The sequence below is a fragment of the Pteropus alecto genome, unplaced genomic scaffold (genome assembly GCF_000325575.1).
Source record: "Pteropus alecto unplaced genomic scaffold, ASM32557v1 scaffold270, whole genome shotgun sequence".
Taxonomy (NCBI): Eukaryota; Metazoa; Chordata; class Mammalia; order Chiroptera; family Pteropodidae; genus Pteropus; species Pteropus alecto.
Window position 1 is genome coordinate 5,356,012 of NW_006430735.1, and position 21,222 is coordinate 5,377,233.

The 21,222-nt window shown below is 39.1% G+C and overlaps 1 protein-coding gene across 1 annotated transcript in view; it reads left to right on the top strand.

The window, feature by feature from the left end:
• Positions 1-16,498, top strand: part of CUNH3orf52 (chromosome unknown C3orf52 homolog) — a 30,987-nt gene extending 14,489 nt beyond the window's left edge. Inside the window, exons 3-6 of the mRNA XM_006905457.3 lie at positions 300-427; positions 6,174-6,244; positions 9,414-9,595; positions 15,102-16,498. Coding sequence (XP_006905519.1) covers positions 300-427; positions 6,174-6,244; positions 9,414-9,595; positions 15,102-15,106 — 386 coding nt within the window. The 3' untranslated portion in view covers positions 15,107-16,498. The remainder of the gene's footprint in view (positions 1-299; positions 428-6,173; positions 6,245-9,413; positions 9,596-15,101) is intronic.
• The last annotated feature ends 4,724 nt before the right edge of the window (positions 16,499-21,222 follow it).

The following is a 21,222-nucleotide window of genomic DNA, read 5'->3' on the forward strand; positions in this document are numbered from 1 at the left end:
TCCTGCTGACCCTTCTCCAGTCTATATTCAATGGAATCTGAGACCCCTTATGGCATAAAATAAACAAAATTTTTATCACGATGGTGACAAGACCCTGTCTTTATTTGATCTACTGAAAGGGGAAAGCATTTCTGCTCATACTTGCTTACTCTTTCCAGGCTTTATCCTTGATAAGTGCTCATTGTTTTTTCTTTTCTTTTCTTTTTCTTTTTTAAGTGTAACAGCCAATAAATAAATAAGTTTATTATTTTATGGATGTATTTACTTTTTCTTTCATTTTCACCCTCTACTCTCTTTAGTACCTTCTGTCGATGAAGATGAAAATGAAATACTTGAGTTATCATCAAATAAAACATTCTTGGTCATACTAAAGATTCCAGAAGAGTGTGTTGCTGAAGAGGAATTGCCTCACCTGCTCACGAAAAGGGTAATGATGTTTTATGCATTGTTACTGAGTTCTCAATATCAGAGTATGGATTCTGCTACAACAGTTGGCATAGAGCTACAGAGTAAATAGCTTTGAGCTTGGATTCTTTGTCTGGATTTTGGTAGAAACTGATGTTTGGAAATGTATTTTCTGTTGTGCAAAACCAGAAGGAAGAGCCCTGGCCTCCAGCTAAATGTATCATGGAGGCTAGTGTTCTGTTTCCTCATTTCCGATCTTATATTTGATTTAACTTGTAGTCTCATTGAGGGCCCTATGCCAAGTGCTAGGGCCACAAGTCTGTGCCCTTGGTGGGAGCTACAGTCCAAGTAGAGGAAGCAATTAAATAGTTATAAAACAGTGCAATATGTTCTTATTGTTGAGACACTGTACAGTGCGTTTTACAACCACAAAGGAAGGGCTTCTGCAGTGAGAATAAAGGCTTGGAGGGCAGTGATTCCTGGGGCAAGTTCACAGGGCTCTTTGAGATTTTTCTTTCTTCGGTCAGTGAAAATCGCTGCACTTTCCCTGTATACCCACAGGTGCATGCATGAAGTGCATATAAAGAACTTTGGAAAATATTTTTAAAAATTATCTGATTTAAAGGTGATAAAAGTAAAGCACAGTGGAGTGAAAAGACTCCTGCCTACACAGCGTCCCGATCAAATATGTTCAGGAACAAAAATGAAGGACTTAAAGCTATCATTGTCTTATTGCCAGGTCAAGAACTCCTTTCTTTTACATAGGCCAGTTTCCAGATATTTCTGGATATAGAAGATAAGTAGGATGAATATTGGAACACTATACCCTCTCTGTTGCTTTATTGTCTTGCTTTTGTAAGCACAGTTTTCCTAGCTCATCTCACATCTCATTGCTAGAGTGCTCTTCTCTTAGGGTTGGGGCCATTACACTGCTTAAGCCAGTCCATTAGCTACGTAGTATAATACCTTAGCTCATACGCTTGATGCAGAAGTTAAGGATGGCACCTCTGATAACCTAGGGAAGGTATCTCTCTTATTCTGGAAGCTGGTTTCCAATTAGCCACTATGCCTCACTCTGGCAATCAGCTCACTGAGCTCCTAGCTCAGTCTGCACCCAACCTCATAGGCACAGTATGAGAGATCCAAGAGCAAGGGGTAAGGAACCCCCTCTTTTACTTCTTTGGGTCCAAAGTAGATAATGTGCTTAAAAGCTCTCAAATATATAAATATGTCCTAATTACAGCAGGGGACAATGTCCCAAAACTAATCTTATAGTGGACACTAAAAGTGATCCAGTATACCACTTCATCTCTTAACTTAAATTTTTAACTTGAATTTTTTTCTGGGAGCCTACTATGTGCAAAACACAATGCTAGACTCTAAAGATTAATAAAGGAAGGAAGAAAGGGAAGGAACAGAAAACGTTAGAAGGATGATATTGGCAAGAAAGTCCAAACCCACCCACAGCTAACATCATACTCAACAGTGAAATGCTAAAAGTGTTTTCCTTAAGATTAAAAACAAGACAAGGATGTCCACTTTCACCACTTTTATTCAACATAGTATCGAAGTCCTAGCCACAACAATCAGATAAGAAAAAGAAAAAAAAGACATTCAGATTGGGAAGAAAAAAAGTAAAACTGTCATTATTTGATACTATATATAAAGAACCCTAAATATTCTGCCAAAAAAAACTATTAAACTGATAAGTGAATTCAGTAAAATAGCAGGATACAAAATTAATATTCAGAAATTGGTTGCATTTTGATAGACCGATAACGAACTGTCAGAAAGACAAATTAAGAAAACAATCCCATTTACAATAGCATCAAAAAATAAAATAAAATACTCAGTAATAAATTTAAGCAAGGAAGTAAAAGTTCTGTACTTGGAAAACTATAAGACACTGAAGAAAGAAATTGAAGAAGATACAAGTAAATGGAAGCATATAACTTGCTCATAGATAGGAAGAATTAACCTCATTAAAATGTCCATACTACCCAAAGTAATATATAGATTCAGTGCAATCCCTATCAAAATACCAATGATGTTTTTCATAGAACTAGAACAAATAATCCTAAAATTTATATGGAACCACAAAAGATTCTGAATATCACAGCAATCTTGAGAAAGAACAAAGTTGGAGGCATCGTGCTACCTGATAACCAAGCTGTACTACAAGGCTATAGTAATCAAAACAGCATGGTACTGGCATAAAAGCAGACACATAGATTAATAGAACAGAATAGAAAGCCCAGAAATAAACCCACACTTATATGGTAAATTAATTTATGACAGAGGAAACAAGAATAGACAATGGAATAAAGACAATCTATTCAATAAATAGTGTTGGGAAAACTGGACAGATCATGCAAAAAAAAAAAAAGAAACTAGGCCACCTTCTTATACCATATACCAGAATAAACTTAAAATGGATTAAAGACTTAAATATAAGACTTGAAACCATAAAACTCCTGGAAGAAAACATAGTCCATAAAGTCTCTGACATTGCTCTTAGCAATATTTTTTTTCTGATATATCTTCTTGGGCAAGGGAAACAAAAGAAAAAATAAACAAATGGGACTACATCAAACTAAAAAGTTTTCACACTGCAAAGGAAACCAACAAAATGAAAGACAACCTACTGGATAGGAGAAGATATTTGCCAATGATATATCCAATAAAGGGTTGATATCCAAAATTTTTGAAGAACTCATCCAACTCAAGATTGGATTACTGGATAGTTAACAAGATTAAGACCTTCTTTGTGAGTGGTTATATTTCCAATGGGTCTGAAACAGAAGATTACCCCAGCATTTCAAACATGTGATAACCTAGATGCACAAGAACAATGGACAGGGCTTGCTTAAGGCAAAGATAAACCTTTTACTAAAGAAGTTATAGGCCTGGGGCATGATGATCCACCATGACCTGCCCAGTTAGGAATTTATGATCAGATCACCCTGTGAGGTTACTTTTGGTCACAGGACTTAGATATATTACAAAGTCCTTTTTTTTCCACAAAGGACAAAGGACAGACATAAACACCACCATAAGAAGCTCAATCTAAAAGGAAGAGAGAAATAATAATAATAATAATTGTTATTATTATTATTATTAGTGCTTGAAAAAGAAATCTCATCTATAGCATCCTCATCCTCCCTATTGATAGCCCTGTGAAAGACTCTTTCCAACTTCCCAAATGTTCTAAATGATTATCAGCCTATTGGCAATGTTCTTTACTTTGGGGCTCAAAAACTATAAGATGAACCAGTCATTTTCCCTCAAAATTCCTATCACTTTATGCTTCTTTCCTCCTTGACATTCAGAAGGAAACACTTTCCTTCCTTGCTTCATCCTCAGTGGGTAGTGTGGTAACATGTGAAGAAGTTGGGGTTTAGTGTCTGTAACACTTAAAATTCAATTATTTACTAGCAGAGCGACCTTGGATAGGTTTCCTAACCTCTTGAATGCCGTTTTCTTTATCAGTAAAAAGGGGAGAGATAGTAAAGCCTGTTATGTCAGGTTCTTATATGGTCACAGAAATAATGACAAGATTCAAGGAGTCCAAACTGTAGGTGCTCTGATCCTCTCTGCTCTGCCTTTGAGAGACTGAATGTCACCAGGTGAATTAATTGGGGATGTATTGTGGTAACTGCAGCCTCCTTGAGATTCCCTTGGGAATGAGTGGGAGGCAAGATGGGCAGAGCTCCCCTCAGGGTACTGCTTTTTGGTATGGTCTGCTGCTTGCTACTGGATAAGTAATGGGACTCTGAGCTGTAATGGGTGCAGCTGGACACCCTGGTCTCAGCACAAGGGTATCCTTGGATACTGGTGAGATTTCTCAAACAATGTCTGGGCTGAGACTTCAGGCTGGGTAGTAGAGGGTCTGGCTGGGCTCTAGAGGCCTGGCTGTGGGCTTATTCCAGCCTTAGAGTGTATCCATGCTGGAGAGTGTAACCAGATCCCAAAGTAGTCTCCTGATTTATGCTAGAACCTCTCTGCTAAAGAATAAAGCATTAACCTTAAAATATAAATTTAAAAGAAATGCAATGTAAATACATTCGGCCACATCTTCCCTCTAGTACTGTTAGGTTAGGATTCACATCTCTGAAACATGATAAAATGACCAATCAAAATGGGAGAAGATATTTGTAACATAAAACCAACAGCTAGTATCCAGAATATAACACCAATCATTCCAGATAAATGGATAAGAAAGAGACAACCCAAGAGAAAGACAGTGAACTAATAGGCAATTCAAAGGTGAGAAATCCCAAAGAGTTAATAGACACATGAAAAGATACTCAGCCTCACAAGTAAGCAAGACAATGCAAGTTAAAACAATGTAAAACACAGTGTTATACCCCTCGAAAATCTAAAAACCAGCTAACACTAAGTGCCGACAAGGCTGTGAGAAATAGACTACTTCTGCATTGCTGGAGGAGAGAAAGATGAAGAGCAATTTGGCGAGATTTAATTCAGTTAGAGATGGACCTACTTGTGGATGCAGCGAGTCCATTTTTTGGCATATACCCAAGGGAAACTTACATGTGTGAGAAGAGAGGCACAGAGATATTCAAGGATGGTAACTTCAGCATAGTTTGTAAAAGGAGAAAGTTGGAAACAACGTACATGACCATTAGTAGGGGAATGGGAAAGTTGGTACAGTCATTTAATGGAATCTATGCAGGTGTTAGGAATTAGAGGGAATGACCCCATTTAGATGTAACATTATGGGTAAATCTCAAACATAATTTTGAATGAAAAAAAGCAAGTCTTAGAAGATTATGTAGAATATGGTACCTTTTATTTGAATATGGTACAAACACAAATTATGTATTGTTGATTACACAAGGAAGTTTTACATTTATAAAAACATGCATGAAAAGGGAACATGCCAACATCCAGACAGTGGCTACCATTAGGGGCAGGAGGGAGGAGGGAAAACAGAATTGCGTGTAGGAGTAGCTTTAGCTTTGTTTTGTTTCTTAAAGTAAAGCACTGAACTAACATTGGTGAAATGTGAAGGCATGAAACCTGGGTAGTGGGAACACAGGTGTCATTTTTTTGTGTGATGGCAACATTTCATACATAAAATAAGAACTCTATATCTTTGCAATTATAGACCAGCCCCACTTGGTCCCATTTTCCAGGAGGATGTGCCGTACCTATGGCTTAGCATGGCTGTTTCTCCTTATAGTGAAGCTCTGGAGAAAGGAGAAAAGAGCCCTTGTCCAGTAACATGGCAAGCTCGGAGTGACCTATTCTGCAGTCTTCTCAGCCACAGCAGTGTTCTCTCTGTCTCATGTTTCTTGGGGTCTGTGTGGGCTCAGGCTTCCTTATAGTGAAGCTCTGGAGAAAGGAGAAAAGTAACACAGCATGCTCGGAGTGACCTATTCTGCAGTCTTCCCAGCCACAGCAGTGTTCTCTCCGTCTCATGTTTCTTGGGGTCTGTGTGGGCTCAGGCTGCTGACCACATTCACAATTAAGTCCACAAGGTTTCAGGGCAACATATGAGATGTTAAAAACCCGGTGTGATCACTTGATCTTTATAGATAAGGTTCTCGTAAGTGAGTGTGAACTTGAACTTTAGTTGGTCCTAAGCCCAATCCTTTCTATTTCTTGAACCAGACTCTCTAGATCAGCTAATTTCTAGCTAGCATGGAATCTCCTTGGTCTAGGAGTAGCTTTGCTTTGTCAGATGATATACAATACAATCTGGCAGTAATATGTGTGGTGGTTTTACTCGTTCCTATTTGTTTCAGCTCACAGATGTGTACAGTTCATCTCCGTCTCTGAGTCGTTATTTTACTTCAGTGGAAGTTGTGGATTTCAGGTAAGAACGTGGAGCATTATGTATTGTTTTTTTTTTCCTCACTGGAAAGTGACACCCATCACCATTTTTTTTTTTTTTTTTTACCTAGAAGGACTTCCAGAGTCTCAAAGCACAAAGGGAACCAATGATAAAATCATAGTGTCGGTGCTGGAAAGGTGTTTGGACACCAACTAGCTCAACTGCCTTATTTTAAAAAGGAAAAAAAATGAAGCCCAGATCAATTAGATGACTCAGTAAGATCATACAGAAGAGAGGAAAAGCAGGTCTTAGGTACACCATTCCTGTTTTACAGTGGATACTCAAATGAGTTAATGGTAGAAATAGAAATAGATCTCAGATGGTGATGTGATATAAATAATAGAATCCAAGTGATCTTGAGGAACACAAGTAATATAAGAATTTATGTTCCTTATATAATATTAAGAAATACACAGATATGTACAACAGGGAAAGTCTACCTTCTACCCCCATCTCCTCCCTCCTATCCCTGGACACCGTGTGTGCCAACCAATTCCATATGCACAGTGATTCCACTCCCTGTACAAAACGAACAACAGTTTGGTGTGATTTCTTCTGTACATGTATTTACCATATATACTTTATATACTATACATGTATAGCATATACACACACACATATATATTTTTTCTTTTAAAAATTTTCTTCTAATCTTAAATGTTTTTGTCTATGTCAGTAGACACATATGAAAGGATATATATTTGGAGGAATCATTTGATTATCCTTTTGTATTGTTAGGGGAAGATTCACATGACTAAGCTCTAATATCTACTATTCCGAAGATACTCCTGGAATGTGAACATCAAAGGCAAAATTATATTGAGATTCCCCCTCTCAAACTATACATTTTCCAAACCATAATAGGAGTAGACCTGGGAGGGGAAGCACATAAAGCAGGTGGTAGCAAAACGAATTAGAACCAAAATGGACCTAAAGTCTGAAAATGCATACAGTGGCAAGTTGCCTTGGCGACAGCACTGCTCTCCTTCTTTGTGGATCTCCAAATGCACCTTACGTTATATTGACATCTTTGACACTCTTTATTTTAATCTGTACCACTGGTATTAAAATGCCAATAGATAAGGAAAAAATGCATAATCAGAACCAGCATGCTTTCCTTTGTGCACTTGCTGCAACTTGCGACTCAAAGACTGAGACAGAGCGGAGAGAGGGGTGATGCTCAGAGGCTGAGGAGTTTTTCCAAGAATTCAGCTTCCTATTATGGGCCTAGAGGAGGTGGGATTGCATAACGAGTTGGGGTAGACATTGGGAAAAAAACATCAGAAACTGAGTAAAACGTGGCTAGAAATCTGTAGACTTAATGTTAGAGAATCTGCTTTTAAAAGTTATTGTTATGAAAAACCCAAAGGTTTTAGTATTTTAGATAAAGAAATTCTGTCGGCGAAATATTTTTTTCCATTTAAAAAAAATCCAGGCAGAGTTTCAATAATGTTAAAACAAAGGTATTGTCTCCAAAGGGCTATTGCTGCACATGAGCAGGAGGCAGCCACATGTCTGGCGGATATAAGTGTCTACAGGGGGATCCTGACATTGGACCTGGACCAGCCCAACAGGAACTTAGGAAAATGCCCATTGGTTCATCAGCTGCTGGACCCATTCTAGTGGTGGGCAGCTAAGGCAAAGCCCACAGGGTTCTCTGCTTCCCTGAAAATCCCTCTTCTCCCCTCAGAATTCAGCCTTACATAAATTACCCCTCATGACCTACCTGGTGGAATAAGGACAGGCTACTTAGGTTGGATTAGGTAGAGCAATCCTCTCATTCAGCTTCTGGCCTGGTCTTCTGAAAGTCAGCTTCTGGTCTTTTCCATAAGCCGACCCCAGTCCTAACCCATGGGAGTGCTGGGTTGCTACGTGCCAAGATGTTGACCATCACTAGTGATAATTAGAAGTTGGAACACAGGGAAAAACATCTACAAACTAAAATTGCTGGCTTAAAGTTTGAAAGTGCATTTTTCAGCCTGCCTGTAGTGGTGTCCTTGAAACTGTGAGTTTCTTCAGAGTCTGACTGTATATTAGTCATATAGTCACCACAGGGTTCGGCACAGTTCTTGGCTGTTGTAGTTTATAAACTGAATTGTCAGCCACATTAATGTCAGAGTATTGGCCTATGGGACTTCTGGCCACAAGAAAGGACTCTTTGCCTGTCCTTAGCAGGGGTAGCTTTCACTACTGGAACTGGCATATAAAAGTCTATACAAATAAAATTTGCCCTACAGTGAGAGTCTCAGATATGATCACTTCTTAACTATTTTATTGCTGGCTTTTAATCTGAGCCTTCTTGAACCAAAGTAATACGATAACTGTCAAAAACCTAAATGTTGGGTAGCATTTAATAAGTGGTATAAGCTACTGATTAACTGAGGATAGCCCTATGATTATTTTTTATTTTGGAAATGGGAAAAATATGTTTTACGAAGACATTTCTAGAACTTCCTTACCTTAGGTCGCCTTCCTGAGAGTTGCAAAGCTGGGAACCTTGGGAGATGGGGTAGAACAGGTTTTCTCACTTTGCAGACTAATCAGGGAGGTATGATTTGCTGCTGGTACATGGAGCAGTCTGTGGGAGCGCAGGAGTCCTGCACGCAGATGATGGCAGGGAGCTTTGGAAATGGGAAAAGATGATGTTCTACCTCCACAGAGTGTAGAACATCATCTGCACAGATGACGGCATCTAAACATTTTTATAGCTTAAATAATGAATTGGCTAAACCGAGTAGCTCTGACTAACAATGCACTTGCCGAGACAGGGACAGGTGTAGTGTGAGAACGTGGAGAGAGGAATACAGATAAATGGGGCTTCCCTGGCCTACCTTGGGGGTAAAGTCTGGTGTTGGGGCAGACAACGTGCCAGCCCTCAGATCTTCACTGACAATAGCTGCATCACGTCTCTCCCTCCAATGGCCTCTCTCAGTGGACTTCTAGGGGAGGGGTTCTAGGTGGACGGAGGAGGTTGGTGTCACCTGACCTTTTCATGATGGATGTATGGAAGAGGATTCTTTTAGAACAGCACATCCTTTGCAATTTTGAATTGAGAATACACGGAACTAAAAAAATGTTATTGCTAAAACCTATTTCCTGAGTTGCAATGTGAGTCGTTGTTATGTTTTACTATTTCTGGTTTGTTTTTCAGTGGTGAAAACGCCGCGATAACCTACCACCTGCAGTTTGGGGTTCCATCGGAAGATGACGGTTTTCTGAAGTATATGATGAGTGAGGAGTTAGTGCTGGGCATTTTGCTGCAAGATTTCCATGATCGGAACATGTCTGGTTGTGAGACTCTGGGGCTTGGTCCAGAGTCTCTCTTGCTCTACGGTAAGTTGAGCAAGTCAAGAAGACAGAATTGTGACGGTTAACAAGTAAACCAGATTGGGGACAGATAGTTCATGTTGATTTCTGTGCAGATGATGTTCTACACTCTGTGGAGATTACATAGTCCCTGTCCTCTGAGCAGACAGAGTAGTTGAGGAAAACATTGTGGAACAAATAATTAAACTACAAAGATGAGGATTGCGAAATATTTCCTTCTTGTACTGGCGTTCACCCACATTCTAAGCCCCATATTCCACTTCATAATATCATTAGTACAGGCAGACCTCATTTTATTGAGCTTCGCTTTATTGTGCTTCACAGGTGTTGCATTTTTGACAAATTGAAGGCAAGACCCTTCACCAGAAAAAATATTAACGACCTGTTGTATTGCTATTCTCGCTTTATTGTGGTGGGCTGGAACCAAATGCATAATATCGCTGAGGTATGACTATAACTTTCATAGGAAAACCATGGCTTCACAAAAGAATTAAGTGCTGAAGAATTTGAAATAAGGAATATAGCTAAGTCAATGAAAGCTTATCTCAGTGTGGAAATCTATCTCTTTTTCTGTGGAAGGACACTGAGTCCATTAAGAAATTAATAGATGAGCATAAGTAGGTGAATTAGTCTCTTTCCTTAGAAAATTATAATAAATGTACTCGTCTACTCTTAAACCTAAGAATGGAACAAGGAAATTAATATGTGTAATAAGCATAGAAGACAGCCTGCTTCTCAGGAAAACTTTAACTCTGCACAAAACCTGGCAAAAGAAAAGCGGGAAGTAAAATGACCACAGCTTTTTAAATGTCCTTCCATCACAGCTGTACTGAAGCCTTGATCTTTATTTCTCTCTCTTCTCATTACCTACTTCTGATGCCTCCCTTGGAGATGCACTGGCTCTTGTTAGCCCAGAATGCCAACATTCTTGGGTATTTTATTTTCTCATCCGCAAACCATCTCTGCACATTAGTGTTAGGTCCAGGAGGTCCCTATCCCCACCCCCAGCCTCCAACCCTGTAGTATGAGAACCAGACTTCTCCCCTACCTTTGTGTGGGAACCAACCTTGCATCCGGGCTGGCAACACTGCATGCTCAGCTCCCGCTTCACTGGACTCTTTTCCCTTCTCGACCAATTTACCCGCCCAAAATATTCCCACCAAAAAAACTAACTTAAGCCCAATATAAGTTTCAGGTATCCTCTCTTTTGGGGCTGATACCATCTTCGGCTCAGTCAGACTATCACTCTGCTACGATAAATCTTTCTTTAACCCCTTCAGCCTTGTGCGTTCCTCCTTCGGCGAACCTAACAGTTGTAGGAAATACAAGTCAAATGAACAAAAGTGGAAAATTAAAAGAAGGTGTGGTTAGCACCAGGCACAATGTCAGCAGCCTCGAATCAGGAGAGTGGAACAGAGAGATTATAAAGCACATGTTACTGAACAGCACCAGAAGAGGCATTTATTATGATGACATTTATTTCTTGATGATGAAAGGTGAGAGTAGATTAATCTCAGCCTATGAACGCAGAAAGTTATAGAAGTTCTTAAAGATTTTTTTTCCCCCAAATAAGTAGAAAGAATGAGATTTAGAAGGCTAAATTTTAGCTCACTGGGAAGGTCTCATAAATGAATACTTTCCTCACAGAACATCTGAATAACTAAAGTGTGTCTGGGCCAGGCACACAGCATGGATGTTTGGAGTGAAGGAGTTTTGCCTCCTCTACTAGAATTTTAAAAAGAAATAAAGAAAAACCCTATGAACCCTCCTCCTGTGTAAAGAGGTGAGACAAGGGAGGTCCACCCTGCATGAGATGCTCGTGGTGGAGCTACTGTGGTGCAACTGGTCTTCATTTTCTGAGCTCCCTCTCGTAATACTGTGGTTACCAGCTCTTTCTAAATGTAGGTGAGGGAGCTGGGTGGAGGATGAAAAAAGCTTAAGAGGATTCTGAGGTTGGGAGGCCCACACAGAGTAGGACAAAAGGCTGGTTGCCGACAAAGCCTGAGGAGAGCTCTGAGAAAGCCTCAAACTTGGCCAAACAGCCTTAGGGACATGTCCCCAGGTCCATACTCTGCCTCAAGGCCCAGGGGATGTAGTATGAGCTAAATGGTTTACGCTCCTCAGGAGATTGTGTTCTTTAAAAAAAAAAAATTCTTACTTTTTAATTACAGTTGACATTCAATATTATTTTGTATTATTTTCAGGTATACAGCATAGTGGTTAGACATTTATATAACTTATGAAGTGATCCCCCCAACAAGTGTAGTACCCACCTGACAGCATACCTATTCATTACAATATTACTGACTGTATTTATTATGCTGTGCTTTACATCCTCATGACTATTTTGTAACTGCCAGTTTGTAGTTTCCAATTTGTACTTTTAATTCCCAACCCCCCTCTCATCTGGCAACTATCAAAATGTCCTCTGTGTCTGTGTCTATGAGTTTGTTTCTGTTTTGTTTGTTCATTTATTTTGTTCTTTAGATTCCTCGTATAAGTGAAATCAATCTCTGTCTGACTTACTCCACTCAGCACAATACCTTCTAGCTCCATCCTTGTTGCAGATGGCAAGATTTTCTTCTTTTATTATGGCTGAGAAATATTCCATTGTATATATGTACCACTTCCTTATCTATTCGTCCATTGAGGGACACCCAGGTTGACTATTGTAATAATGCTTCAATGAACATCTGGATGCACAAGTCCCTTCAAAGTAGTGTTTTGAGTTTCTTTGAATAAATACCCAGAAGTGGGCTTACTGGAGATTATACTCTTCATCTCAGACATTTCTTTTGGGGGGCAGAGGGGTTTTGACCCCACATCTACTCTCCAGAGCATGCCTGTGCAGCATTTGAGCTATTTGATATTTTCAGGAATATGAAAATCAGTTATGTCTCAAATGGAAAGGTGAACAGTGACCCTTTGGGAACTAAAGAAGGAAGAAGAGAGACCAGACATGGCAGGCCTGCGAAAGGAGGGGTCAAGCTCAGAAGCAAATACCAAAGAAAGGGAAGAGATGGCTGTGGCAGGGACAGGAGGAAGTCTGAGTGAGACCCAGAGGGTTCTTGTACCAATTCCTCATGTTCACATGCTCTGTGGTCTTGGCAGGTTACCTCTACCTCCTGTGATAAGTTGGGCAATGAGTTTCCCACATAAATAATGTTCTAATTCCTCAAAGAGCAGAGGTTCTTAAAATCGTTGGCTTTATATGTTCCTTAGAGAATTTGAAGACAGCATGTACCTTCTCCCCAGAAAAAAATGCACATACTCCTCCCTCTACACATGATTTTACGATTTCAGAGATTCCAAGGATTCCCTAAGGGCAATCTGTGGTTTCTTTGGGAGATGTATGTGTGTGTACTTTAGAGTCAGAACCTTAAATTGGATTATAATTTGGATTCTTGGGGTATTTTGTGTGTATTTTTCATTTTCTGATTTGGAAATACAATGACTATTTGACCTAGCTGCGGGAATATTTTGATGCCTTATAAAAATAAAAATGTCCCTTAATATTTTAATCAGAAGATGATTTTTATTTTTATTTCCAATTTTATTGAGATATAACTGACCTACAGCACTGAGTTTAATGTGTACACATAATGACTTGACACACACATATTGGCAAAATGATTACCACAATAAATTCAGTTCACTCTCATCACCTTATATGGTTACTATTGAAGAACAAAAATTCAACTGAGTAAACTTAGAGATCTAATTGGCTTTACTGAATGATTCATGAATCAAGAAGCATCCTATCTAGTAAATAAGTGCTCTGAGGAGTTGTGCAAAATGGAAGAAAGATTTTTATTGGTAGAAAGAAGGTGGGACAAGGAAGTGAAAAGAGTAGATATTTTCAGGCAAGATTGCCTTCTTAGGGGAAGGCAGGAGATCTTATCAGGCTGATTTATCAGGCAGATTACAGCACTAGTGCTGACCAGGACATTCCAGACAGATCGGTTTAACATTCCATTCCGGTAGAGGTGTCAGTTGCAGTTAGGTTCGGTGGTAAGTCTTGGTGGGGCTTAGCAAGTGACTTCCTTTTGAGTCTGTTGTTTCTTTTTCACATTACAAAATGATTTTTTTTTTCCTTGTGATAAAACTTGTAGGATCTACCCTCAACTTTCAAATATACCAAACAGTATTATTAATTATAGCCATCATATTGTAGATTAGATCCTCATTACTTATAACTGGAAGTTTGTACCTTTTGACCACCTTCACCAAATCATCCCCCAACCACCACCAATCTGCTCTCTTTTTCTGTGAGTTTTGTTTTTTTTTAAACTCCACACATATGTAAGACCATGAAATATTTGTCTTTCTCCATCAGGCTTATTTCACTTAGCATGATGCCTTCAAGTGTGAAGGAATTTTTTCGCTATCTTTGAGCTTCTTCATTTCCTATGTGGGTGGAGCCTGGGGGATAAGGAGAGGAAGTCTTTTACAAACGTAAAATGACAGCTTATTTTGGATCTCATGAGTTATTTTGGGTATAGGTTAGTTATTTTGTACTGTCTTCTCTCATGTAAGGAGTTAGCTAGTAGACTGAATGAAGAACAAAGGCAAAAACTGGATTCATGTGAAAGAGAAGAGGAAAAAGCTCTATACAGTGAGAACAGTGAATCTAGTTTGCACATTTTGGGGGTAAACTGTTGAGCAGGTTGCTGGCAGAGAAGCCAGTGTGAGTTCTGTCCCTAAAAGGACCATCTGGGCATCAAGGGAAACCTTTTGGTTGTTTATAGATTCTTTAAGAAATGGAGCATTTAGCCAAAGAGCACTAATTCTCCGTGAGGCCAGTTTTGTACCCTCACCCTCTCAGGGATATTTAGCAATGTCTGGATATATTTTTAATTGTTACGACTGGGAGTGTATATGGGATACTAAATTAACATCTAGTGGTGAGGTGAGGGATTCTTCTAGACATCTTACAATGCACAGGACAACTCTCTATTATGAGGAATTATCTAGCCCCAAATGTCAACTGAGAGAATCCTGTAGTGGAACATCAGACTCTATGTGGTGTCCCCAGGTCCTTGCATGGGCACCTTTCCCTTAGTCAGGCCAGGTCTGCACCATTTCTCTCATCAGAATTTTTCACAGTATGTGGTGCTGCACCTTTTAAAAAACTGAAAATTTAGAGGTACTTTTATAGTTAGATTATGAAAAATGACTGAATTACAATGTCCTCAGTATCCCAAAGTCCTCATCAGAATGTTGTTTATCACAAATTACACCAAAACAAATGAACAATGTGTTATCGCCTTTTGAAAAGTATTTGAATTTGTGTTAACGTGTGTGTGTGCATACGTGTGTGTGCGTCTGTGTGTGTGTGTGTGTGTGGTGAGTGTTGATTGAAGAGTAAACTTTTTCTGTTAGGAATTTATAAGCATTCCAATTTTACATAAGAGTTTATGTTCAAGTCCAAAAAAGTAAAATAAAAATATAAATGTTTAAAATAACCATGATTTTAAAATATTTGCACCTTTTGTTTGTATTTTCTTTTTAGAGTGAAGTGGTGGAGGTTGGTCTGTGTCTGGAAGCTCTGTTTTACTCTGTTGTGGGATGAAGAGAAGTAATTCGTCTTAAGGAAAAGATCCTGTGAATTAACCCAGAAGGACTCAAAATGCCTAGAGAGGTGGACACGGTCTTTTTTCTCCTGATTCTGCAGTTATGATGTCCGGCAAAATGGCACCTGAGAGCTGCCCCAGCTGTTTCCAGTTGTGATAAAGGCTAGACCTTGAAGTATGAGATCACTGCTGTTCTTGAAGCACGAGGTGCCTTCATCCACATGTGGTCACTTTCTCTTTAGTGCTAGAGTGGCCGTTAGGCAGAATCCTGCTAACCCGTGCTGGTGGAGAGAGCACAGGAAGAGGCAGGCAAAGAGGTGAGGGAGAATTGGACCATTCGATCACTGAAGTCCTCCTCTCACTCACCATTATATTTGATCTACCTCTAAGCAAGTCTTTGAGGAAAAGCAAGGCACTTTACAAGACCTAAGCAGCGTGGTTCTGTGTCTGCTTCCATCACCTGTATCTGCATGTCTTAGCAAACCATCGTGGGTGGGCATATTACTGTTACTGTATTATATATAACTGCAGAAATAAGATGTGTGTTCCTTAATTATTTTGCATTTCCTCATTGCTCCTGTGGCTCCTAAACCCCTCTTTCAGAAACTTGGTTTCTGTGAGTTTTGAACACACTGCTATCATTTTGGATAGTTTTTCCATGTATATTTTCACAAACTTCCATCAGGGAATCAGTAAGACCACCTACTGTCTGCTGTAGCTATTACACATTGGCTTTTCATTGTCCATTGTTAATAGCCTTCCTGTATTACTCGGTGTCTTCAGGCATTGTTCGTGGATCTTATTGAAGATGGTTGTGAAAAAGGAAGAACCACTCTTTGTTTGAAATGAACTGTTGGAAGCTTAATGCCAATTTATTTGCAGGGTATGAGGGATATCGGTGACCATGTTGGTCATTGGCAGATACAGAATTGCCTGTCATGAGAGAACACAGTATTTGTTTTTTTGAGAAAATTGTTTTGTTGGAAATTTTCCAGGAGAAGGAGTTTCGTGGTCTTAAAATGAGAGCCCCTTAGCCCCAACCTCTCAGTTAAATGAGCCTTGAATGGAAGCCAGTAAGAGGGGCAGCTGTGTATGGGGATGTGCCCAAGTGTGTGTCTCAGGGAGGTTTGCCTTGAGCTCTTTATGACCCAGGACTCTGGATGATGCGAACGTTCTTATTGTAACTCAGTGTCTCATTTTGACGATAGTTCCTCAAACTAGTGAAACAGGTGAATTTTCCTTCTTCCTCTTTGTTTTTTACATGTCAAATATAAACCTTAGTGTACTTTTTAGAAAATAATGAATAACTTTAATAGAAAAGGATTTAAAAATACAATAAATTATTTTTGTGCGTTATTACATTTACATTTACTTCATTGGTATTGACATTACAGGGCCATGATTTGGGTTGGGATTTCCTTACACTAAATGGTGTTGGAAGTGATCTTCTCATTTCCCTGGGGCAGCTTCCCCTTCTGAGGGACTAAGACTGAACTGGGGTGTGCTGGGGAGGGCTGAGTCCTCCTATCTGTTCCAGTGAGCACAGGGCAGGGCCTTCAATCTTCTCCACTTCCTCCCTGGGCCCTCTCTGGCAGGGCCGAGCGTCTGGAGGGCCTGGGGCTGGAAGGAAGGGCTGGCTCATATCCGAGGACAACACAGGGTTTGTTTTTGATCTTCCTTTCTCCATTGGAAAGCACCAAGATGCAAATATCTTGTCTAGGTTTTCATCACTTATAAGTCATAGGATTTTCCTTAGGGTTGACTCTTTGGTCCAGGTGATGTGAAAAAAACTGAACTGTGTGACTTAAACTTTTTAAAGTGTATGGAAAAAATGGCACTTAAGTATTCACATTTCTGCTATCAGAGGTGAATTTATCGGTCCTCACGCATTTTGATGAGCATAATATCTGGTGCATAACAAGGTTTCAACAAATATCTGTGAAATAATTGATTTGAGAAGTAAACCTGTTTTTTTTTTTCTAGAAGTTTTTTGGACATGGACAAAAAGAATACATACAGCCAGATCAGTGGAACCTATCCCTCAACTCTAACGAAAATTCTATCCCTGTGTCCAATTCCTTTTTGCCTTGCAATTTAACTTAGTTCTATAGACTTTTCAATGATGTGTTTTGCAAAAGGCTATAGGAGGCACCAGTTAAGAAGACAATAAAAGAAGCTACTAGTCATATAGGGAGTCAGGTTCTGCACAGATAAGAAAAAAATAGAAAAAAAAAATAGTCAGGTGTTAAAGTTAAAGACAAACTGTAGGGTCGTGGGTGATCAGAGAAAAGAGTCGTTGGTATAGTTTAATTGGAGAAGGCTCTGCCTAGAAAGTAGGACACAAGCTAAACCCTGAAGCAGTGGTGGGATTCGAACAAACAGGTTTGCCTTTCTTTACACACATCTGTGTCTTATGAGGATGAGGTACACGTCTCTCTTTTCCAATTTAGATGTGGACTCTGGACATAGACTCCTGCCCTATTCAGAGTCTGATCAGTGCTGAGGAAAATGAGAGACATCTAAGTTTTCTCTTTTCCCACTACTGTTATATTTCTTTAACATAAGTAATTTACACTATTACTGCATTGATGACAGATGTGTCCAGAGACATCCTTTAATATTTTCTTTACAATTAGAGATCCTCTTAGAATGAGAAGGCAGTCCCCTCCTCTTATAGTTAGGATCCAGGGAGAAGTGGAAGGACAAGCCCAGAGTTGCACAGTTTTTGAAAGCAAAGCTCAGCTAGGGAAACCACACACCATCAATGGCCTCCCATCCTGATGGGCACCCCAAGGTCATGCTCAGTGCACGTTCGGCTGCTATTTGGGAATCTACAAGGAACACTAGTGGTGAAGAGGGAGGGATAAATTGAGAAGTGCGATCACTAGACTGTAGAAGACTCTGGATGATAATGACACTCAATCCTTCCCTGAGTGCATTGCAAAAGAGTCCTCTGTAAGAAAGCAGGAGGGACTTATACTAATCTATTTAACAGTTGGTAGAACTGAGGTTTGCTCAGATCAGGTGGCTTTCAAATTGCTTTCTGAACACAAGAGGCTGTCTTGGAAGAGAACAGAGTCAGATAAAATATAAACAGAATCTCCTTTACTCTGAAGGCTCCTGTGGAGTTCTGAGGGCTCATTGTTTCTGTTCTGCCTATGCCCTCTGTTTCTGAGAATAGGTGCAGAGCCTGTCACCCTCAGTTGTCCTAAAAAGGTCAGCATTTGAATTTATTTGTTGTCAACAGCAGATTTTCTTCATCTATTTTTGTCCTTTTCTTGTATCTCTATTCTGTTCTAAATAAGAAGGTATTCACAGACTAAGGGACTATTTATAGGTGCGAGTATGAACATAAAATGGAAACCACAGAGCCTACAGTTGCTGCATAAAATCTGCCTCTGTGAACTTTGCCTGTGTACAGTTTTAAGACCAGCATGAGGGAGAGGAGTTTTCTGATATATCTGTGACTTGGGAGTGCAATTTAAATCCTAAACTTCAGTTTCTTTATGAAGAACAGAAATTCTTTAACTAAGGGGTTACATCCCAAACTCCTTGAAATCATATACAATATTGTATGATTTTCTGTGAAGATTGTGAACAGCTTTTATCAGAAATCCTGAAATTTATGAAAAAAGATCATATATGTATATATAGAAAGACACTATAGGTATTTCAAAGCACTCCCAATGGGCTTTCTTGTTCAAAAATAGTTCTCTTTCATAATCCTTTTAAATTTCATTGTAAGAACAATTTTCTTCCTGATAAAACACATTCACTATTTGGGAAAGGTAATACTTTTGTAGGATAAAACTCAAATATAACTTACCATGTTGAACTAAGAATATTTGAATCAATCAGCTTCCTCAATGGTTCAATGTTCAAATGAAAAATTCCAACATAAAAGCCAGCAATTTCATGTTTCTGCTTTACTGAAAGATTGCTGGGTGACCCTGGATCACCAGGCATATCAGCACATTTTCTCTGTTATGTTTAAAGTATTTTGTTTCCCTTTGCTATTTGATACCATTTATTTAAGGTCTGTGATGATTTATGTACATTAGATGTAATTCTACTGTTTATGAGTGAAAAAGCTGAGCCTCCAAATTACATGCTCAAGGTCACAGAAAGCGTAAGAGATAGAACCAGGATTTGAATCACTGATTATCTAACTCTAGTATCCATACTCTTTCCTCTAAGCCATGTTACACTCATATAATATTCCCTGCTACCACCCATGCTTCCTTTTGAACGTGAGTGAATCCTGGCCAAGGGTCAAAGTTAGGGTTACATGTGAAAGAATTCTGCTAAAAATAGGGAATTAGCAGAGGATGAGATGCTAAATGTAATTAGCTCTTTAGCTGAAGACCATCAACTGGCTGAAATCTAAGCAAACCTGTGTTGACACATCCACCTCGAGCCACTGGATTTATTCTCCTTGGGCTCTAGAACATTTTTAGTAATAAGGTAATTTAATTTGGGTCAGTTTAGGGAACAAAGCAGTAATTAAACACAACACATCTACTACTTGTCTCAACAAATCTCTTACTATTTTAACAACCCTAAAATTAGTACAATAACCAGGGGTTAAATAAAAGAAGAAGTTAAGAACACAGGTGTGAATATAGAAATAGTCTAATTTGCTATTTGATCTTAGATTTACTCATTTAATTTGTGGTTTTGTATTTCTATACCATTTCATTGGTACCAGCTCTTCTGTGTTACATCAATACCCAAACACATTTCTGTTTAGTTTATCTCAGTTATGATTGTTTAGAGCAGGGGTCTACAAACTTTTTTTTTGAAAAGGGTCAATAAGTAAATTTTTTTGCCTTTTTTTTTTGGTATGACCTACAGTGTGTATCACAACTACCCAATTCTCCTGTGACATCCTCAAACATTACATAAACAAATGACCATGGCTAAATTATTCCAATAACTTTTTATTTACAAAAATAGGCAGTTGGCCAGATTTGGCTTGTGAGCCATAGTTTGTTTTAGAGGGTAGACATAATTCTAAGAACATTGAGGAAAAGATGAGGGAAAATAATCAGAGCATATGGAGAAGTGCTCATTAGTGAAGGTGTGTGTGGATGTGTGTGTGTGTTATTTTTCCCACGTGAACATTTTATTCATATTTTATACATGACATATTTATTTAATACACAGATATACCATAGAGCAGAGGCTCTTCTATGTAGTATATTTGAAGAATACTGAATGGGAAGCTCAGAAATCAGGCTCCAGATAAAGTTCTGCTAAATAACTTGCAAAGTTACATTGGGTTAATGAGCCAAAAAAAGATAATGAGATTAGAGGATCTCCAGTGATCTTTCTACTCTATAAGTCTCTGATGCTATGATTTTCTTATTAAGATTTCTGAGGAGAAATACAAAGTTAAAAAAAAAAAGATGAAAACTATACATAAAATTATATAAAATCTTGGCCTGGGATTTACTGATTCAACCCATGTACCTAACCAAGTCACCAGGGCCAAAGTATCAAAAGACTTTATGCAAAGGACATTGTTAGAGTCACGGAGTGAGAGAAATGTACTGGCACTCACCTGGAAGTCTATGAATGAGGCATCAGGCCCACAAACACATGTAGAATAAGTAAACTCCCCCTTGGGTACAGTATGATGGGTAAGGATTCCTTTTGACTTCAGAGGACAATCATGTGGACATTTTTTAAGAAGAACTTGGACAGAGAAGCAGAACCCTTTGTGATGTGCACAGCTATAGAAAACCAGGGAGCCCCTCCTGCTACTGAGTAAAGCAGCTCATTTCCAAAGCCACTTAGAACCAGATACAGTCACTCCCTTCTCAAAGAGTGGTGCTCAGGATAGTTGGTTGATCTTTGGATGTTGAATACTGAATAGGATCTAAGAGGCCCTTTGTTTACAAACAATGTTCTGCAGAGACCCCTGTAGAAAGGGCTGCTATGTATATGCGGGGGGTGTGGGAAAGTAAGCTGGGAGGACTTTGTGCCTCATGCCTGCTTCAACCAGAACTCCTCATCCTCCAGCTTCTATTTGCTGGTGTTAAATAAATATCAGTCCAA